This window comes from Aedes albopictus, chromosome 3 (assembly GCF_035046485.1).
Source record: "Aedes albopictus strain Foshan chromosome 3, AalbF5, whole genome shotgun sequence".
Taxonomy (NCBI): Eukaryota; Metazoa; Arthropoda; class Insecta; order Diptera; family Culicidae; genus Aedes; species Aedes albopictus.
The window spans coordinates 255,264,684-255,284,924 of NC_085138.1; the positions used below are offsets into that span (position 1 = coordinate 255,264,684).

The following is a 20,241-nucleotide window of genomic DNA, read 5'->3' on the forward strand; positions in this document are numbered from 1 at the left end:
TTTTCCCATACATACAAACTTCAAGCGTTTTGAGCGCCCCCTTACGCTTAATCGATTTTGCTCAAATTTTGAACGTAGATTCTGGGAATCCAAAACAACTGATTTAGGAGGTTAGACTTGGCATTTATCGAAATTTTTGTTTTTCATATTAGTGTGGGCCACATTAATGTACATGCTGTGCGAGCAGCTTCTATGGCACCAAGTCATAGCTCTTTTCTCGGCTGTTATGTAATCACTAACTATATAACATCTTGAGAAGGCGCTTTTTCAGCCTTTTTACAGCTGTTAAATAATAGTTATACGACAACCCAAATTATTCGATTGAATATAATTTAAGGTTATGATACCTCTCATGCATGAGTAACTGAAAGTATCGCTTTTAAAGTAACTGCCGCAACTTGGAATCGAACTCCCAATTTCTGTATCCACTGGTCCCAATGATGTCCTTGCTGCCACATTGTGATACATTAATAGTATAGAAAAATCTCGTTTTGTTTTGCACTAGACAAGGTTTTGCAGTTGTGCCGCAACTGCAACTTCATCTAGCTGAAAAAGCATGTGAAACGTCAAACGTAATGATGTTTGCTTCAACAGTTCCTTCATTACAGCTTCTAGCTGTAAGACTGTTCTATTAAATGCTACAAAGCGCTGCTGTTTTATGTATTTGGCAACATTACAAAAGCTGCTGGTTTATTGATGGGGGCTCTTATTCGATTGGCACATCTTCCCGCAACTCTTCCGGACTTGCATTAGAGTGCAATAAAAGCAACCCGATTGATTTCACAAGACTGAGATGGATAGCTGTAAAGTATTTGTGTTGCAGCTCTATAACCCAGACATAGTTTAATTTGTCGATAATGTATACAACAGACAAGCCGTGTTGGTACCAACCAGTGCTGTCATGATAAAATCAGAGCTGGTCACTCAAGGTTTTCAAATTTTAGCGCCCCCTACACCGGTACGCCTTAAGGAAATGACTTCTCCATTGTGTCTAATTAATAACAATTCCGGGATAATCCCGTCATGCATTATAGTTTACCGATTTTTTTTTTTCTGTCATTTTCGCGCAAGAGAAATTCTTCATGAAATTCCTATGAGTTTTGCAAGAATTCTTCTTGAAATTTCTGGAAAATTCTCCAAGATGTCGTTCAGGGACATCGTCATATTTAGAATTTAGAATTTTCTTTTTGGGGATTCTTTGAAGATTCATCAAAAAATTTCTGGAATGTTTACAGAAATAAGATTCTTGTTGGATATTTTTGAAAAAAAAAAATCAAAACGCCCTGTTGTCCATGGAATCTTTTGAAGATTTCTGCACTGCCCATAACTGCATATTTGTAACATTTGCATATTTTGATGATATTGAGTTATTACCGGGGATCACCATCAAATCGCAAGTACTTTCGACTTCCTGAATAAAAAATTCAAGTTTGTTCTAGGATTTATGAAAAAAATACCAAGTCATTTTGTCTCATTGACCAATGTAACCGCATAACAGTCACACTGGAAAAAAAGGCTGGCTTTAAAGCGTGTCATCAATTATAATCAGGTCCGATTTATTTTCTGGCAATTCGACTAGCATATAAGATGTGCTGTAGAAAATTTTATTGCTAAACGATTGACTACCAATTTATGAGAAATTTTTAAAATTTAGGTTCAATTCCATCCCATTCAAAGTTGAATCTGTGGGCTCCATTTTCTCCAATGCCTACTTTTGTCGAATGTTACTCTTATGCGATTATGGGCAGTGCAGAATTGTCTTAAAAATTTTCCTTGGCATTTCTGCAGGAGTTATAAAGAACTTACTCAAAAAATGAATGTTGAAACTGGTCCGCGGGATTCCCAAGATATTCTTTCGACATTCTTTCTGGGATTTTAAGGTATTCTATACACACCTAGAAAATATCGTGTAATTTTAAGTGTCCTGAACCTGACATATACGAGCATCTTCAAAAACACAAATTTAGAGGTTGAAACATGTAAATTTACGTCTTTCAAGATAAAACTTATTTTTTCTTCGCGTCTAGCAATCGCTAGAACCGATTTAACAGATAAAACATACAAAAGTAAAATAATGCCAAGCATGGATTCGAACACCGAATCTGCTGATCGTGAGCCACTTCCCTTACCTCTCGGCTATTTCACCGAGTTAGAAAGTGGTTGATGAACGTGATACTGATTCTACGTTTCTGGTGAAACGAATTTGTTGACATCTAACTCAACCAACCAGCAATTACATGATGCGCGTAAAATTGAGTCCAATTCGTGATTCAGTCTTGAAAACGTTTACGTTCTTTGGTGATTCCGTTTCGCGCAAATTTCAGAATTTCTAAGTGTGTAGTAAATTCCATCAAGGATGAATACATAAGTTCATGCTTGCACTCCGTCATGTATTTCTTTAACCTTTTGGGGACGGATGGGTCGTATGTGCCCAGCCGAAAAAAATCGATCATCTCAAACGTGTTCTAGACTAGCCAGGTTGCATCCAGAAAGGTGAAAATGCCGTCTCCAAAGGGTTAAAGCATTTCTGAAGTTTCTCCAGGAATTCCTCCAAATGTTTCTTCATAAAATTATTTTACAAAGATTAAGAGATTCCTTCAAAAATTCCATTGGAGTTTTCATTAAAAAAAATCAGGAATTTTTTTAGAAACATTTTCAGAAATTATGGTTTGAATTACTCCAAAGGTTCCTTCAGGTATTACTCCATTTATTCTAGGATTTTCTCGGGCATTTCTGTTTAAATTCTTAACAAAATTTCAAGGTATTTTTCTGAAAGTTCCTTTAAGTTTTTCTCTTATAGTTTCCTCCAGGTCACCTTTTAGATTTATGCTGACCTTCCTTCAGGGATTTTTTCACAATTTTCTTCAAATTTCCTAGAAATTTATCAAGAAATTTATAAATTTATCAATGAATACCTAGAGGATACCTCAATGTTTTTGGGTATTATTCCAAACATTATTCAGAACTTCTTTTTTTTTTCAGTTGTCCTCTAAAGAATTTCTACAAGATTTTTTATTGTTTTTGTTTTTATTCCCTCATATAATTTATTCAGAGAGTTGCTCAGGGATTTTTGTGTACAAAACCCTTCAGGAACTGTGTATTAGACATATTTTTAGAGATTCCTTCACAAATTCCTCTACGGATTTTTCCAGGGTTCCCTCCAAAATTTTTATAAGTATTTTTTCCTTGGAATTACTTGCAGAGTTCCTCCATAAGTCTATCATTTTTTTTTCTTAAAATGAAAAGTATTTAAAGCTATTTCTTCAGGTATTCTCTTAGACATTAGGCTACCCAAGAAGCAGTAACTGGCAGAGATTCTTATTACCATCTCTCTCTCTCTCTTGTTGGCGTAACGTCCTCATTGGGACAAAGCCTGCTTCTCAGCTTAGTGTTCTATGAGCACTTCCACAGTTATTAACTGAGAGCTTCCTCTGCCAATAACCATTTTGCATGCGTATATCGTGTGGCAGGCACGAAGATACTCTATGCCCAAGGAAGTCAAGGAAATTTCCTTTACGAAAAGATCCTGGACCGACCGGGAATCGAACCCGTCACCCTCAGCATGGTCATGCTGAATACCCGTGCGTTTACCGCCTCGGCTATATGGGCCCTCTATTCTTATTACCATGTACAAGACTAATTCGTCAAAAAAAAAATTACTTGGGGTAGGCTCAGGAATTACTCCAGTGATAACTAACTTCAGAAATTGCTTTGAGAAGTTTTGTCCTGGAATTAAAAAAAAAATGAATTTATACAAGGAGTTTTTAAAAGTATCCCCTGGAGTATTAAAGGATTGCTTGAGTCAATCCTCTAATAATTTTTTTTTTGAAATTCATTCAGGACTTCTTTAAAGAATGTACAATTTCTGAAAGATTTTCACAAAAATCCCTGCAGGGATAACTAATCTGCAGGTATCTCTAAGGACATCCTAGGAGATATTTCTTATGCAGCTGCAGGATCATTTTCAAAAAATTAAATCTAGTAGGAATCTCTGCACAACTGCAGAAACAACTAGAGGAATTTCTCAAAGAATTCTTTGGAGAAACCGTAGGAAGAATTTCCGAAGCAAGGATTTGTAAAGAAATTCTATAAGAATTTCTTTAAAACTCCATGGAAAAATCTTCGAAAAAATCAGTTGCTGATGGTCCTGATGCAATCTCTAAAATTCCGAAGAATTCCCTGGAGATAAAAATATTTCCTCGAAGGAATTTTAGAAGGAATTCCAGCAGGAATTTCTGGAAGAATTTTGTAAAGAATTTCTGAATAAATCTTCAGCAGAATCCATGTAGAAATCATAGAAAGTACTTTTGAATCAATTTCTGGAGGAATATCCAAAGAAATCCCAGGGACTTTCTTGAAGAATTCCCAGGAGGAATTTCTTCATTTCCTGGAGAAACTACTCCAAAAATCCTTGTTTGAATTCCTAGAAAAAATATTGAGGAACTCATAAGAAATTTAAAAATATATGGAGGAAACCCTGAAGGAATCTCTGTCTGTCTGTCTCTTTCTGAACTCCTGCTGGAATCTCAGGGGGAATTCCTGCTTGGATCTTTGAAAGTATTAACGCCAAAATCTCTGGAGGAATTCCAGCAGTATTTTTTCTTAATTTCTCAAGATTAATTAAAATAATAATCCCTGAAGACATATTCACGTATGAATTTTCAGTAATTCCTAAAACATATCTCTGGAATTTCTGAAGAAAATTCTTAACGAATGTCCAGAGAAATATTTAGAAAATTTTCCTGAACCTAAAAAAAATCTTAAGAAATTCCTGTGAAAAATTCTAAAAAAATCCCTTGAGGAATTTCCGATGATTTTTTTGAAACGAATTGCTAGAAGTTGGAATAACATTCCTAGTGAAATAACCTTTAGAATTGAAAAGAATTCAAGGGGAAATTTATATGGGAATAACAAATTTTCTGTACAATCCCTGGAAGAATTTCTCAACATGGAGGTTTCTGTTTAAAACTTTGGTAAATTCAAAGACCTAATTTCTGGAGTAATTTATGAAGGGCTCCATAGATTAATTTTGGAAAATATCCATTGAAGATTTCCTTGGACTTGGAATGCTTGAACAAGTTTATGGAGGAATCTCATTAGTAATGTTTGAACTAATCCCCAGGAACATACCTAAAAGAAATCCAGAATGAATTTCTGGCGGAATCTTTGTAAGAATTTCGGCAGTCCGAGAAAGATTTTCTTTAGAAATCATTGGAGCCATTTCTGAAAGCACCTTTGATTTTCTTAAAGAATCGCTGAAAGTATTTCTGAAATCATCCGTAGAATAATTCTTGATCTTGAATGAATTCAGGTGCAGATTTCTGAATAAAAAAAAAAAAACTATGGAGGATTTCTCCAGGAGTTTCAGCATCCCAGGACAAATTCCATGTCCTGGGATTCCTCCACAAATTCTTTCTGAGATTCCTTTAGAATATATTTCTGAGATTAGCATTTTTGGGATTTCTGCAGTGATTTCTTTTGAAATTATTCCAGGAATTCATTCTGAGATTCTTCTTGGCGTTCCAGGGTTCATCAAGGAATTTCTTCAAGAGTTCTTCCAGGAATTCGTTCCGATCAAACCCCAGGGGTGGTCTCACTAGAAACTTTCTGAAGAAACCTACAAGGAACTTCTAAAAGAATTTCAAAAGAAATTCCTGGAGAAATTCCGGACCAGAAAATCTTTCCGAAAGAGACACTCCCTACAGTTTTTACTCTACCCGAGCAGAAGAGAAAAACAACAGCATAACAAAATGCGTTATTTTGGCAAAATAACTGCATAACTGAATTAGTAATTTTCATGTTATTAACATAACATATTGAGTTATAAACTTGGCTGTCATAAGCGGCAAAATAACAAGTCACATAACAAAAATTTGTTCCTGAAAAATCAATTTAATAACATGTTTTGTTAGTGGCAATAACAACTTAATAACAGTGAATTTGGGAAATATTTCAATAACAAATTTTGATATTAAAGAGTTATTGATAACATTTCGAAAGCAAAATTAGGGTAAAAACTAACTTTTTTGTACTCATTTTTGGGTAATTATTTTAAGTGTGTTATTCTATTTTTAGAAAATAACAGGTCACATAAAAAAAATTCGAATTCATTATAAAACTTACAAACATGGACGGGATTTGAACCTCCAATCCTGTTATCGTACATTTTCAGTCGCCTTTACCAATGAGGCTATCACAGCACTTGCAGTGAGGGACGATAGAAGCTTTACTGGTTCTACGTATTGCCAGTTTCCCCATTCCCCCATTTCATGTTTGCCAGTCGCAGGACAAAAATAGACAGAGATTTGAATGCAAGATCAAACAATGAACCTCTCTCTTTTACCAACAGCGCTATCGCGGTGCGCAGACATGCGCACTGAAACACTAATAACAGTGGTGGCGTTCGCATGGCCCGTCGTCGGCTGTTTCGGAACAAAGAGAACGACGAAAAAGTTGGTAGTCGACTATTTATGATTGAGCTTCGTCATGGGGTGCATTTTGGCGGTGACAAAGATTCTTTCCAGACGGAGATGATTTTTTTTAATTTTTTGCCGCTGCTACCCCTTCATGGTGCAAATTTTAAACTTAAGAAATCGGATTTTTTTACCCGCAACCTACTGTGATATGAGTTAGAGCTTACGTACATGCAATAAAAACCAAGACATTGTGTGTACAGGTGATATGGGTACCATATTTGTACGATGGTGCAAACATTATCACGCATAATGTAGTTTTTCTGGTGCATTATGCAAACTTTTTCCCACGGAATACTAGCTAATGATATGGGGCATGCACTTTGTCTCAGTTCGGATGTAATGATAAATGGAAGAGGAAGACAAATTGATGAGAGAATATGCAGTTGCTTTCCCTCAAATGCTGTAAATAACGTTGTAGAATGCACAGATAAAAATAATGAGATTTACACGTCATGTAAACTTCATTTTAGTCATGTAAACTTAGTGTTATGATGGTTTACATGATATATCTTGTAAATTTGTGTTATATGTCATGTAAACTCTCAGAGTTATGCTGAATTACATGACATATAATGGAAGTTTACCTAATATTTCATGAGCTTTACATGATATGTCATGTAAACTTCTGTGATATCCCACGCTCCAATCATGTGCATCATATGTCACAGAATTTTACACTCTTTTTTCGATCTGTGTGACGTAGGTTTTGTTTCAAAATTTGTTTTAGTTTAGATAGCAATACCATAAAGTATTTGTGCACTCTCAATAATACAATAATAACCAAACTTGTTCCACAACAGAATGTAATATTGAAATGTTATTTAAGGGCTGCATACCAATTGCTTGGTCATAACAAAATAAGATTGTCCAACAAAACATGTTATGGAAACGTAATGCCTTGATAATTCAATAATAACAAAACAAGATATAAAAACAGGTTTTGTGATTTCGTAGTTATTAATTTGATATTCCCCTCTGCTCGGGTAGGGTTGCTGCAGAAGTTCCCTCCGGGATCTCTCGGGGTGCTCCTTCTGATACTCTTCTAAAGGCTAATTCAGAGTAACTCTAGTTCTGATCCAGTGGAATTGTTGCAGTAGCTTCTTCTGAAATTCTGAATATCTTCTGAGATTCAACCCTTTTTTAGACGGAGTATAGTTTGAGCAATTTTGTAATTTTTATTTCGTGGACAATATTTTTTTATATTTTTAGCTGATATTTGGGACTGTTGTTTATATCTCAAAATAGTTTTTGGTGTCTAATACGCTGCCGTACGACGCAGAAATGTCACATGTTACATTTTGACATTTGTTATGTTATTATGTCATAAGTCATATTTTGATAATTATTTCTGAAATATTTTGTCAACATCTGAATTTGTACATGTTTTGATAGCTAAATTGCGTTGAAGTCAATCAAATGTGACAATAGTCAAAGTGTATTTTGAAACTTAAAATGTGTTTTTCTCGGGTTTTTCTATTGTAACATGTGAGACTTGTGCGTCCGAGGGCAGTACGCGTTATGTACATTTTTTTTTAAATCATAAAAAAATATGTTTTAGTCACCTTTCAGAAGGCTTTGTTTATTTTGTATTAAACCGCTACATATTTTAATTTTTTCTCATATCATTCCATCATAGTAAAATAGTTTAAGGGAGTTGAATACACTCTAAAATTATTTTTCCTTAAATTAAATACACGGAAAATAAAAAAAGAAAACCGATTTTTTTTTATCTTTATTATCGAGACTTTCAGCCCGAGGCTGGTTCGTCTCCAAAAACCGAAATTCCCAAAATTGAGAATTGAACAGAATCATCTTCCAAAACATGTTTAAATCGATTTTAGATGACAAAAAATGTTGTTTAGATCAAAATCAAAAATTTGGGTATTGGAGGGTTAAAAATCATTCCAATGTTCTTCCAGAAGTTCCTTCTAGGTCTCCTCTTGGAGCTCCTTCTGATTGTTCCTAGGGTTTATTCAGGATTTCTGCAGAAGTTCATTCTGTGACTCTTCCAGGAGTTAAAGGAACCTTCTAAGCTTTTTAAAGGGACTCCGTCCTGGATTCCCTCAAAAGTTTTTTTTTTTCTGACATTCTTCCAGCAACTCATTACGGGACTCCTTCAGAAGTTCCTATGTACGATTTTTCTAGGACTTTCGTTCTGGATGCCTCCTAGTAAACTGGAAATATTCCAGGAATTGTTTCCGATGCTCCTGCATGAATTTCTTTCGAACGAATTCATGTAGGAATCTCAGAACGAATTACTAAAGGGATCCTGGAAGCAATTCCCTGAGAAAACCTGGAACTCCCAGAAGAATCTCAGAAGGAATTTTAGGAGAAATTTCGGAACAAATCTCTGGAGATACTCCTGTTTGAGTAATCTCGAAATCCATAAGCTCCTCTGTTTGGGGTGTGCCATGTTCCTATACTTTGTTGGTTAAAATGTAACGACATGTGAACACTTGACCATATTTATTAATCGGCGTATGCTACAGCCCGGTCATTAATCCTCACTTCCTCATCTTATTTCAGCTTGGTGAACGTGGCAGCGGAGTCCGAACGCGCACCGACGTTCAGGATTACTACGTCCTGCGCAGCCAGTGCCTTGAAAATGGTTCCCTCTTCGAAGACCCGGAATTCCAGGCCGTTTCCTCATCGCTGATGTTCTCGCGCCGTCCGGATCGACACTACGAATGGCTCCGTCCGCACGAAATCTGCGAAAATCCGGAATTCTTTGTTGAGGGATTCTCCCGGTTTGACGTACAGCAGGGTGAACTGGGTGACTGCTGGCTGCTAGCCGCTTGTGCCAACTTGACCCAGGATCAGAAGATGTTCCTCCGGGTGGTTCCGGAGGACAACAGCTTCGAAGATGACTACGCTGGAATCTTCCACTTCCGGTTCTGGCAGTACGGACGATGGGTCGACGTGGTTATAGACGATCGGTTACCGACCTATCGCGGGGAGCTGATCTACATGAGATCCTCGGAGAAGAACGAATTCTGGAGCGCACTGCTGGAGAAGGCCTACGCCAAGCTGCACGGATCGTACGAAGCGCTGAAGGGTGGCACCACTTGCGAGGCCATGGAGGACTTCACCGGGGGCGTGACGGAAATGTACGACCTGAAGGATCAAACGCCACCGAATCTTTACGCTATTATCGAGAAGGGATTCCAGAGGAACTCGATGTTTGCGTGCAGTATTGAGGTAAGGGATTGTAAATTTTGTAAAGTTAGGTAATACGGTTCAACACTATTCTGCAAGCGTATCTTACCGATCATTAACATAAACTTTTTTTTATTCCTGAACAGCCCGATCCACACGTAACGGAAGCGGAAACCCGCGAAGGTCTCATCCGGGGCCATGCCTACTCAATCACCAAGATCAAGCTCGCGGACATCGTAACTCCGTCCACGTCCGGAAAGATCCCGTTGATCCGTCTGCGGAATCCATGGGGTAACGAAGCCGAATGGAACGGAGCCTGGAGCGATCAGTCGGTGGAATGGCGATACATTCCCGACGAGCAGAAGGAAGAACTTGGCCTCAATTTCGATAATGACGGCGAGTTTTGGATGTCGTACCGAGACTTCACCCGGTACTTTGACCGAATCGAAATCTGTAACTTGAGTCCGGATTCGCTCAGCGACGAGCAGGTGAACCGCGGAAAGCTCCGATGGGAAATGTCCACCTTCGAGGGCGAATGGGCCATTGGCAGTACGGCCGGTGGTTGCCGTAACTATCTGCAGACGTTCTGGCATAACCCGCAGTACGTGGTCCACCTGGAGGACCCCGATGCGGACGATGAAGAAGGCAATTGCACGGTAATCATTGCGTTGATGCAGAAGAACCGTCGATCGCGCCGAAACATGGGCGTGGATTGCTTGACGATCGGGTTCGCCGTGTATCGGGTGACGGAGCGCGATCTGGCGCAGAAACCGCTGAAGATGAACTTCTTCAAGTACAATGCTTCGGTGGCGCGTTCGCCGGCGTTTATCAATCTGCGCGAAGTGAGTTGTCGGTTCAAGTTGCCCCCGGGCGATTACCTGATCGTGCCGTCGACATTCGAGCCGAACGAGGAAGGCGAGTTCCTGATCCGAGTGTTCTCCGAGTGCAAGAATAGCATGGAGGAGAACGACGAGGAAGTTGGAGTTGGCGAAATTGATGATCGGGTGAGTAGCGACAGTTTATTATATTTTCTTAGTATATTTCATTGAAAATCTATAGGATTTAGAGCGACATCGGGCTGGCAAATTTATTTTGTAACAACTGGACCAAGAATCTTATTTTTTCTACGTTGACATAATTGACAATGTATACGTACAAATAAAAGTCGTTGTTGATAGAACCTGAGAGTGAAATCCGCTACGGATTCCTTCTGGAAATCCAATGGGGATTTCTCCTCAATATCCGCCAGCGATTCCTCCTGAAAATTCACCAGGATTTCCTCCCGGAAATATGCCAAGAATTCATCCTGAAAATCCACCAAGGAACCTGGAAATCCACTTGGGATTCCTCCTGGAAATACTCCAAGGATTTCTCCTGGAAATCCGCCAGGGATTTCTCTTAGAAATCCGTCAGAGATTGCTCCTGGAAATGCGCCAGAGATTCTTCCTGGAAATACTCCAAGGATTCCTCCTTGAAATCCGCCAAGGGTTCTTCCTGGAAATCCACAAGGGATTCCTCCTGGAACTCCTCCAGGAATTTTTCCTGGAAATCCACCAAAGATTCTTTCTGGAAATCCGCTAGGGATTTCTCCTGGATATCCCAAAGATTCCGCCAAAGATTCTTCCTGGAAAATCCGCCAGGGACTCCTCACGGAAATCCGCCAAAGAATCCTCTTGGAAACCAGCCAGGGATTCCTCATGGAAATCCGCCAAAGATTCCTTCTGGAAATTCGCCAAAGATTTACCCTGGAAATCCGCCAGGAATATCTCCTGGAAATTTGCAAGGGATTTCTCCTGAAAACCCGCCAGGGATTTCTGCTGGAAATCCGCCAGGAATTCCTCCTGGAAACCCGCCAGGGATTCCTAATGGAAATCAGCCAAAGATTCCTTCTGTAAATCCGCCAGGGATTTCTGCTGGAAACCAGCCAAGGATTCCCCTTGGAAACCAGCCAGGGATTCCTTACGGAAATCCGCCAAAGATTCCTTCTGGAAATCCACCAAAGATTTATTCTGGAAATCCGCCAGGAATATCGCCTGGAAATCTGCCAGGGATTTCTCCTGAAAACCCGCCAGGGATTTCTGCTGGAAATCCGCCAGGGCTTCCTCTTGGAAATCCGCCATGGATTCCTCTTGGAAATCCGCCAAAGATTCCTCTTGGAAACCAGCAAGGGATTCCTCTTGGAAACCAGCCAGGGATTCCTCATGGAAATCCGCCAAAGATTCCTACTGGAAATTCGCCAAAAATTTATCCTGGAAATCCGCCAGGAATATCTCCTGGAAATCTGCAAGAAATTTCTCCTGAAAACCTGCCAGGGATTTTTGCTGGAAATCCGCCAAAGATTCCTTCTGGAAATCCCTCCTGGAAATCCGCCAGGGATTCCTCTTGGAAACCAGCCAGGGATTCCTCTTGGAAACCAGCCAGGGACTCCTCTTGGAAACCAGCCAGGGATTCCTAATGGAAATCCGCCAAAGATTCCTTCTGACAATCCGCCAGAGATTCCTCCTGGAAATCCGCCAGGAATATCTCCAGGAAATCCACCAAGGTTTCCTCCTGGAAATCCTCCAAAGATTTCTCCTGGAAATCCGCCAGGAATTTCTCCTGGAAATCCGCCAGGAATTTCTCCGGGAAATCCGCCAGGAATTTCTCCTGGAAATCCGCCAGGAATTTGTCCTGGAAATCCGCCAAGGATTACGCCTGGAAATGCGCCAGGTATTTGTCCTGGAAATCCGCTAGAGATTTCTTATGGAAATCCGCCAGGAATTTCTCCTGGAAATCCGCCAGGAATCTCTACTGGAAATCCGTCAGGGATTCCTCCAGGGAATCCGACATGGATTCTTCCTGGAAACCCGCCAAGGAGTTTGCCTGGAAATCGGCCGAGGATTCCTCCTGGAAATCCGCCAGAGATTTCTCTTGGAAATCCGTCAAAGATTCGTCCTGGAAATCCGCCAGGAATCTCTCCTGGAAATCCGACAGTGATTCCTCCTGGAAATCCGCCAGGGATTCCTCCTGGAAATCCACCAGGGATTCCTTCAGGAAATCCGACATGGATTTTTCCTGAAAATTCGCCAGGGATTCCTCCTGGAAATCCACCAAGGAGTTTGCCTGGAAATGGGCCGAGGATTCCTCCTGGAAATCCGCCAGAGATTTCTCTTGGAAATCCGTCAAAGATTCGTCCTGGAAATCCGCCAGGAATCTCTCCTGGAAATCCGCCAGGGATTCCTCCTAGAAATCCGCCAGGGATTTCTTCAGGAAATCCGACATGGATTTTTCCTGAAAATTCGCCAGGGATTCCTCCTAGATATCCACCAGGGATTTCTCTTAGAAATCTGCCAGGGATTCCTCCTAGAAATCTACCAGGGATTCCTCCTGGAAATCCGACATGGATTCTTCCTGAAAATCCGCTAGGGATTCCTCCAGGAAATCCGCCAGAGATTCCTCATGAAAATCCGCCAGGGATTTCTCCTGGAAATCCACCAGGAATTTCTCCAGGAAATCTGCCAGGAATTTTCCCTGGAAATCCGCCAGGAATTTCTCCTGGAAATCCGTCAGCAATCTCTACTGGAAAACCGTTAGGGATTTACCCTCTTAATCAACCAGGGATTCCTCCTGGTGTCGGCCTGGGATTCCTCCAGGAAATCCGTCAGGGATTTCTCCTGAAAATTTGCCAGGGATTCCTGCTGCGAATCCGCCAGGGATTCCTCCTGGAAATCCGCCAGGGATTTCTCCTGGGAATCTACCTGGAAAATAAACAGTAAAAGTATGGAAAATCTGAAACTGTAGCCCAAACACGATTCACTGAGGCTTGACTGTGATGTTTATACCTTAGTGTTCTCAAGGTTTCTCGATTTGTAAGCTTATAGACTAGACCGAAACGTTATTGTTGACCTGTGTATCTTTCGTGCAGGTCGGTCCCGATGGCATCAATCGTGGAGGTGGTAGATACGTAAGTTTGTTTTCCCCGTGTATTTTGTTGCAATATTCCAATCATCCTTTTTCAATAATGCCGTATTTTCGCTTTGACTCGTTCCCTTTTTCTCGATATTTCAGAAACTTATTTCAATATTTATAATATGTACAGACCTTAACTAACATTGAACTTGTTCGTTCCTCTCTTTCAGATTGCACCAGACGTCCCAGTCCCGTCGCAACCGTCACCCCAGCGTCAGGCCATGGAGCGTCTCTTCCTGGACGTGGCCGGCGCCGACGGGGAGGTTGACTGGGTCGAGCTGAAGCGCATCCTGGATCATTCGTTCCGTGATGGTGAGTGTCTGAGAACGTTTATACGTACGTCAACAAGGGGCTTCGTTCAATAAGTTCTTTCGATTTTATGCACTCAAATGGTACATTGTTTTACTATGGGACTATTCCACGTTATGTTCGAAAATTTCTTTCCGTTCAATTTAGCAACTATTCTTCATTGTTCACAATTCTATTTTATTTCTTGTTGGATTCTAGTAACCTTATGTGATGAAGTTCTAGATTAGATCAATGAACGCCCGCTAGAATGGGCCATTCCATTTATAGCTCCTATCAATTGTACAGAATTTTGAACGTGATTGGTTGTGTATCATTTTTTGCATTGTGTCTGAAATGTGGTAAAAATATGGTAATCAGCATAAGAGAATTATCTGCTCCCAAGCAGCAAAGTTAATAACTTTGTCTTTTTTTTTATTTCACCATTTTTAGTTTTCATATGTACGTTGTGTTAGACAAGAAGATGCCAGCATATGGCATCCAAGTTCTAACGTTCTGAAAAGAAACAATTTATAAAACGCGTAAAAAATTAAAAAAATTGCTCAATAAGGATTAACCTGCTACTGTCTCAGTTTAGAAGCATTCTTCATTGACTTGACACCAAGTACCGGACTAGATGGGAAAAACAAAATTATTACAGGTTGTGTTATTTTGTTAGAATGATTTTTGTAACAACGGTTGTTATAAAACATGTACCGTTAGTAGTTAAAATAACAAAAAATCTAACAAAACTCGTTCCAATTATAACAAAAATATCACAAGTTGAGATATAATCATAACAAGATTATATAAAATTCTGTAAGACTAAACTTGCGAATTCATAACAACATTATAACAAGTTCTGCTATATATTTCAGAACAAATATATAACAAGTTTTGTTATAAATCTTTTGGCTCGAGTATCCAAAATAACAAAAATTATCACTCATTTTAGCAACAAAACAAAAAATCTTATAAATTTTGAAATAATTTTGTTACTTAAATATAACAAAGATGGCAATAAACGTGTTATGTTAGAGGCAATTATGTTATGATGCATAATATAACAAGTGTTTGAATAAATGAAACAAATTTTGTTAATTACCGGCGGGTCTCCGGGTGGGTTCTTCATTTTGGCAATAGAACCAGGCTCTGCCTCTTCCATACTTCTGGGAAAACTCCCTCGTCCAGGTATTTTTGCATAGCATACCTGAACATCTTGGGAGCCTACTTTTAAGGCCAGGTTCGCAACTCCGTCCGGACCGGGGGCCTTACCTACACTAAGGGACTTTGCTATCCCCGCAAGTTCCACATCGGTGACCCTCTCCTCATCGCCAGCCCCAGTCCCCGGCTGTCCTACGAAAGGAGGCCAAGGACTAGGATCATGACGCGGAAAAAGTCCTCCAATGATCCCCTCCAACATCTCTGGAGATTGCTCTGTAGGAGTATGATGTCTTCCACCTGCGAATGCTTGGCCTTGGCCTAGACGCCTCTTCTTCTACTCGCTGTTTGGTGTTGTTGTAGTCGATACTGTAGCGAACCGCCAGGTGGTCGCTGTGAGTGTAGCTATCGTCTACTCTCCAGTTCGAACTACTTGTTAGGCCAGGACTACTAAGGGTCACGTCACTAATTGACTCTGCTCCGTTTCGCCTATAGGTACTCTTGGTACCGACATTAGCCAAGTCGACATCTAAGATGGCCAGTGTCTCAAGCAGGATCTGACCCCGCTGGTTCGTGAAACGGCTTCCCCATTTCACGGCCCAGGCATTAAAGTCACCCGCTATTACCACCGGCCTTCGTCCTGTTAGCACGGTCGTTAAGCGGTCCAGCATGTGCGTGAACTGCTCGATCGGCCACCGCGGAGGCGCATAACAGCTACAGTAGAAGACCCCATTTACTTTGGCGACCACGAAGCCCTCATAGGTAGTAGATACCAACTCCTGGACGGGGTATTTACCCGTCGTCCATATCGCCGCCATTTTTCTGGACTCATGCCGTTGTCGGCGGGTACTCGGTATGGATCCGCTATGATGGCGATATCCGTCTCCCACTCAGAAACCGCCTGACAAAACAGTTGCTGAGCTGCGTCATAGTGGTTCAGGTTCAGCTGCGTTACCTGCACTGTGACTTGTTCACTGCGGCTTTCCTTGGACCACCCGTCGGAAGTCTATTGTTCACGGATTTCCCGGTACAGATCATACAGATGGGAGGACTCATGCAGCTTTGGGCCTTATGACCTTCAGCGCCACATCGCCTACACAGTTTGCGCCTGTCAGGGCCTTTGCAGTCCCACGACTTGTGTCCTGGTTCCAGACACTTAAAGCAAACCTCTGGTGGCTCGTGGAATGTCAGGTGACATACGCGCCAGCCCACCTTTATTCGACCTACTTTAACGGACTTTTTGACGTCCGCCACAGCTATCTGAACCAAAGTTACCTGTGTCCCTGCTGGCCCCTTCCGTAGCCTAACGACTTTATGGCACAAATTTCCCAAATGAAGGAGAACGTGCCTCTGGAGCCGACCTACTGATACCTGAGCCTAACGACTGCGGCGGCCTCCTGCACCACGTACTCTGGCCACAGTGCAGTGACGAACTCTTCTACTTCGGTGATCTCGTCTTGGTTTTACAATTTCAGATTCGCCCCTTGTGTGAGAGTTTTCACCTCTACCCCTGCGCCAAGGACCTCTTCAGAAAAACTTGTGTAGGTGGCGCCCTTGCGCTCCTTATCGCGCTTCAGCTCCATGATCATCTCATCCGTACGAGTACGTCTGATACTCCGCCCATATCGGCTCTCAGACCCATAAGCTTGGTGTCATTTCGCATCTCTTTCAAGGCGTCCAAGTACTTCGACTGCTCTTGATCACGAGCGCGTTGCTTTTCTCGCGCTTGACCCCAACTCTTTTACGCCTTGGATTGACGTCCCTAGCTTCCTCAACCTGCGGCTTTATCTTTTTCTTCCGCTTGATCTTCATCCAAGGGGTTTCCTACTCTTGGTTCACTCTACTCTGTGGTTGCTGAGAGCCTACCAACGATCGCAACCCCTTGCTAGCCTTTTCAGGCCCACCCTTCCCAGCTTTCCAGGACACCTGGCTGGGGTCCAACTTGCCGGCATTGCTGCTGACCTTCAGGGTTAGTATCCTTCTGGCCTTGCGGGCACCACCGAACTGCTCCTCACTCGACGGCTGCCTCACCTGCTTCTGCGATTATGTACTTATCACAAGCAGTTGCATCCACCACACCTTTTGAACCACCTGTGAAAACAAAGGCCTCCGTCTGGGTAGACTTCGTTACCTTCACTTTAGCCCGTTCCGTCGCTGTTGCAGTTTTCGCGAGTATCGCGTGTTCCTACTTGGTATCGTCCATCGACTCACGAAGTCGCAACAGGGTCGTTTTCAGGTCCTTACTAATGTTATACTTCATGTACGCAAAGTCGATGATCTTGCCAAGCTGCTCCTTAGCCAGGGCAGTCCTTTTCTTTTTTGGTTGATGGCCCTCAACAACTACGCTCCGTCCAGTATCTCCATCGGCTGGCTTGCCGAGGAGTATATCGGAGCTCCCACGCTGGAGCTGCGTGCGCAGCTTCCCGCTCATCACTTTTTGTTCGCGAACATACGCTCGCGACGACGTCAGCAGCAAGCTGGGATACGCAACCAAAACCAACCATCGCATCGAAACCGTCATCGATTATTATCACAATGCCCGCGCACTCACCCGAGCCGACGGAACACCAGCAGCAGCGAGAGAGTGAGTGCGGTGAGATCCAACCGTGAGTGCAGCAGCGAATGCCGCCGCCGTAGCTACCGTCATCATCATCATCATCATCGACTCTCGTCGCCCTGCAGCCAGCGTGGTGATGATGAGTCGTTCCACACGCGTCGCGTGGTTTCTACGCGCGCGTAGAAATTTCCACGTTTTTCGAGAAGATTAAAATTTGGATATATAAACGCGACCCGTTCGCAGTAGCGAGACAGTTGCAATTTAAAAGTGAATAAGTTATGAGCGTTCGCGTGGCTCGAACAACGCGAAGTGAAATTATCCAAAGTGAAGTGTAAATAGTAAGCAGTTAGAGAATAAAGTAGTGAAAGTGTGAAAGTGATCCAGTGATTTTCTCCCTATCCGAAACCCATCCGTTCTCTACTGACGTGCCATACAGTCCAGTGCTTTCGCCTAACATTTCTTGTGTTCATTGCCGAACACAATTTGGTCCTTCGAGCCGGATAAGGATCCGGTAGTGTTTAAAAGCGTTCCGCGTGGCTTAAACAACGCGGTAGTGTGTTGTCTAAAAAGCGTTCCGCGTGGCTTCGACAGCGCGGCAGTGCGTAGAAGCGTGCACGTGGCTTCAACAGCGTGCTGTGCAGTGAAGAGCGTGGACGTGGCTTCGACAGCGTCCGTATCCGTGTCGGTCCGCGAGTGTAAACCGTCGTCGCGTAGTGATTTCATCCGTCGTTCCGGAATTCGCGTGTTACTAATTCCATCCGGTCCGACAAGCGCGTCGATTTTCGTAGTACCACAGTGAATCCGCCGTCGCGTAGTGTTACCTTCCCGTCGCTCCGGGCATTGTGTGAAGTGCTCCACCCGTTGTGACAAACGCGTCGGTTCCTAGCCCATAAGTGATTGATTTAAACGTCGCATAGTGTTTGCGTCCGTTATTCCGGAGTCCGCCCATCCACTGCGACAAAGGCGTCATAATTCCTGTACGCATTCTGTGTTGCTGACCCGTGAGAAATTCTGCAGAATGCCACCCAAACGGACACCGGTGAAGAAGGTTCCTGAATCTGCCGAGTGTGAGGACCAGCTTGGGGCGCTAGTTCACAACCGTGGATTAGCACAACGCAACGTGAATCGAATCCTAACCACCCTCAAGCAGGCCGAAGAGAATGGAAGCGAGCCAAGCCCAGCCCAAGTGAAGGTTTTTCAACGGAGTGTTGAGACCGAAAAGGCTGAGTTTATCAGGTTGCACCAGGAGATTGTTGCCCAGTCCTCAGCCGACAAGCGCGATGAGCAAGATGAGCACTATCTTCGGTTCATGTGCCTGTACGAGGAGGTATCCGTGCTGCTTGAGAGTTTTACCGAGAAGTTGACTGTGCCGCCAACTCAGCAGCCACCTTGTGTCACCACCAATCAACAGCCAATCATCGTTCAGTCGCAGTCCTTCGGTGCTCCACTGCCAACCTTCGATGGTCATTATGAAGCATGGCCCCGCTTCAAAGCCATGTTCCAGGATCTGATGCAGCGTTCATCAGATTCAGACGCCGTAAAATTGTACCACCTCGAGAACTCCTTGAAAGGAGATGCCGCTGGTGTGATCGATCTGGAGACGTTGCAGGATAACGATTACAAGCGCGCATGGGACATCCTAGAGGAGAGGTTTGGCAACAAGCGGCTTATTTTGGAATCTCACATCCTGGGCCTGTTAAACCTAAAACAGATGACAAGGAGATCGTCGAAGGAACTTCGGAGCCTCATCGAAGAGTGCTCTCGCCATGTGGATAATCTCATAAGGCTCGGTCAACCACTTTCAGGGATGTCAGAGCTGATCGTGGTGACCGTGTTGAGTCGTGCGTTGGATGGTCAGACCCGTGAGCTGTGGGAAGCTTCAATGGACCAGACGGAGCTTTCAGACTACGGACAAACCATCGAATTCCTAAAGCAACGATGCATTATTCTAGAGAGATGCGAGAATAGTGCACCCACCGTGTCCCCGCACATCAGAGTCTCCAACCAGAAGCCGCCTGCATCCAAGTTCGTGCCTTCCAAGACGTCACATGCAGCGTTAATAGTGTCGAAGTATGCGTGCGACTTCTGCGCCGGACATCATCCAAATTTTAAGTGTTCCGTGTTCCAAAAGCTGTCCGTGGATAAGCGCCATACAAGAGTGAAGGAGCTAAATGCATGCTTCAATTGTTTGAGAAAGGGCCATCGAAGCACAGTGTGTTCCAGTAGTAAATCGTGCCTGCAGTGCTCAAAAAGACATCACACGTTGCTACATTTTGAGCGTAAGACGACTCCAGTTAATCGCGATCCAGTTAATGGGACCCAGCAACTTGCAGAAGCCAACCCAGTACCGGTAGCGATTCAGCCTCCTGTAAAATCGTCGTGTTACAGCAGAGATTCTCCATCATCCAAGCGTGTATTTCTGATGACAGCAATGATAAACCTAATGTCCAAAAATGGTCAAGCTCATCGTGTGCGTGCCTTATTGGATTCTGGATCACAGATCAACCTCATCGCCGACTCAGTAGTGCAAAGGATGAAGCTACTGAAGTTTCCTGCAAATGTCCCAGTTGTTGGAGTCAATGGCACCAGGTCCCAATTGCATCACAAGGTGGTGGTGCAAATGAGATCAAATTGTAGTGACTTCGCCACCAACCTAGA

At 42.7% G+C, this 20,241-nt stretch overlaps 1 protein-coding gene across 11 annotated transcripts in view; it reads left to right on the top strand.

Moving 5' to 3' along the window:
* LOC109422335 (calpain-A) overlaps positions 1 to 20,241 on the top strand; it is a 109,278-nt gene that overhangs the window by 62,948 nt on the left and 26,089 nt on the right. For 7 of the 11 annotated variants that reach the window (XM_062860284.1, XM_062860283.1, XM_062860278.1 and 4 more), the window contains 4 exons: positions 9,003 to 9,674; positions 9,779 to 10,636; positions 13,537 to 13,575; positions 13,751 to 13,892. In XM_062860284.1, coding sequence (XP_062716268.1) covers positions 9,003 to 9,674; positions 9,779 to 10,636; positions 13,537 to 13,575; positions 13,751 to 13,892 — 1,711 coding nt within the window. The remainder of the gene's footprint in view (positions 1 to 9,002; positions 9,675 to 9,778; positions 10,637 to 13,536; positions 13,576 to 13,750; positions 13,893 to 20,241) is intronic. The other 4 variants (XM_029852295.2, XM_029852296.2, XM_029852298.2 and 1 more) reach the window with 1 other exon arrangement.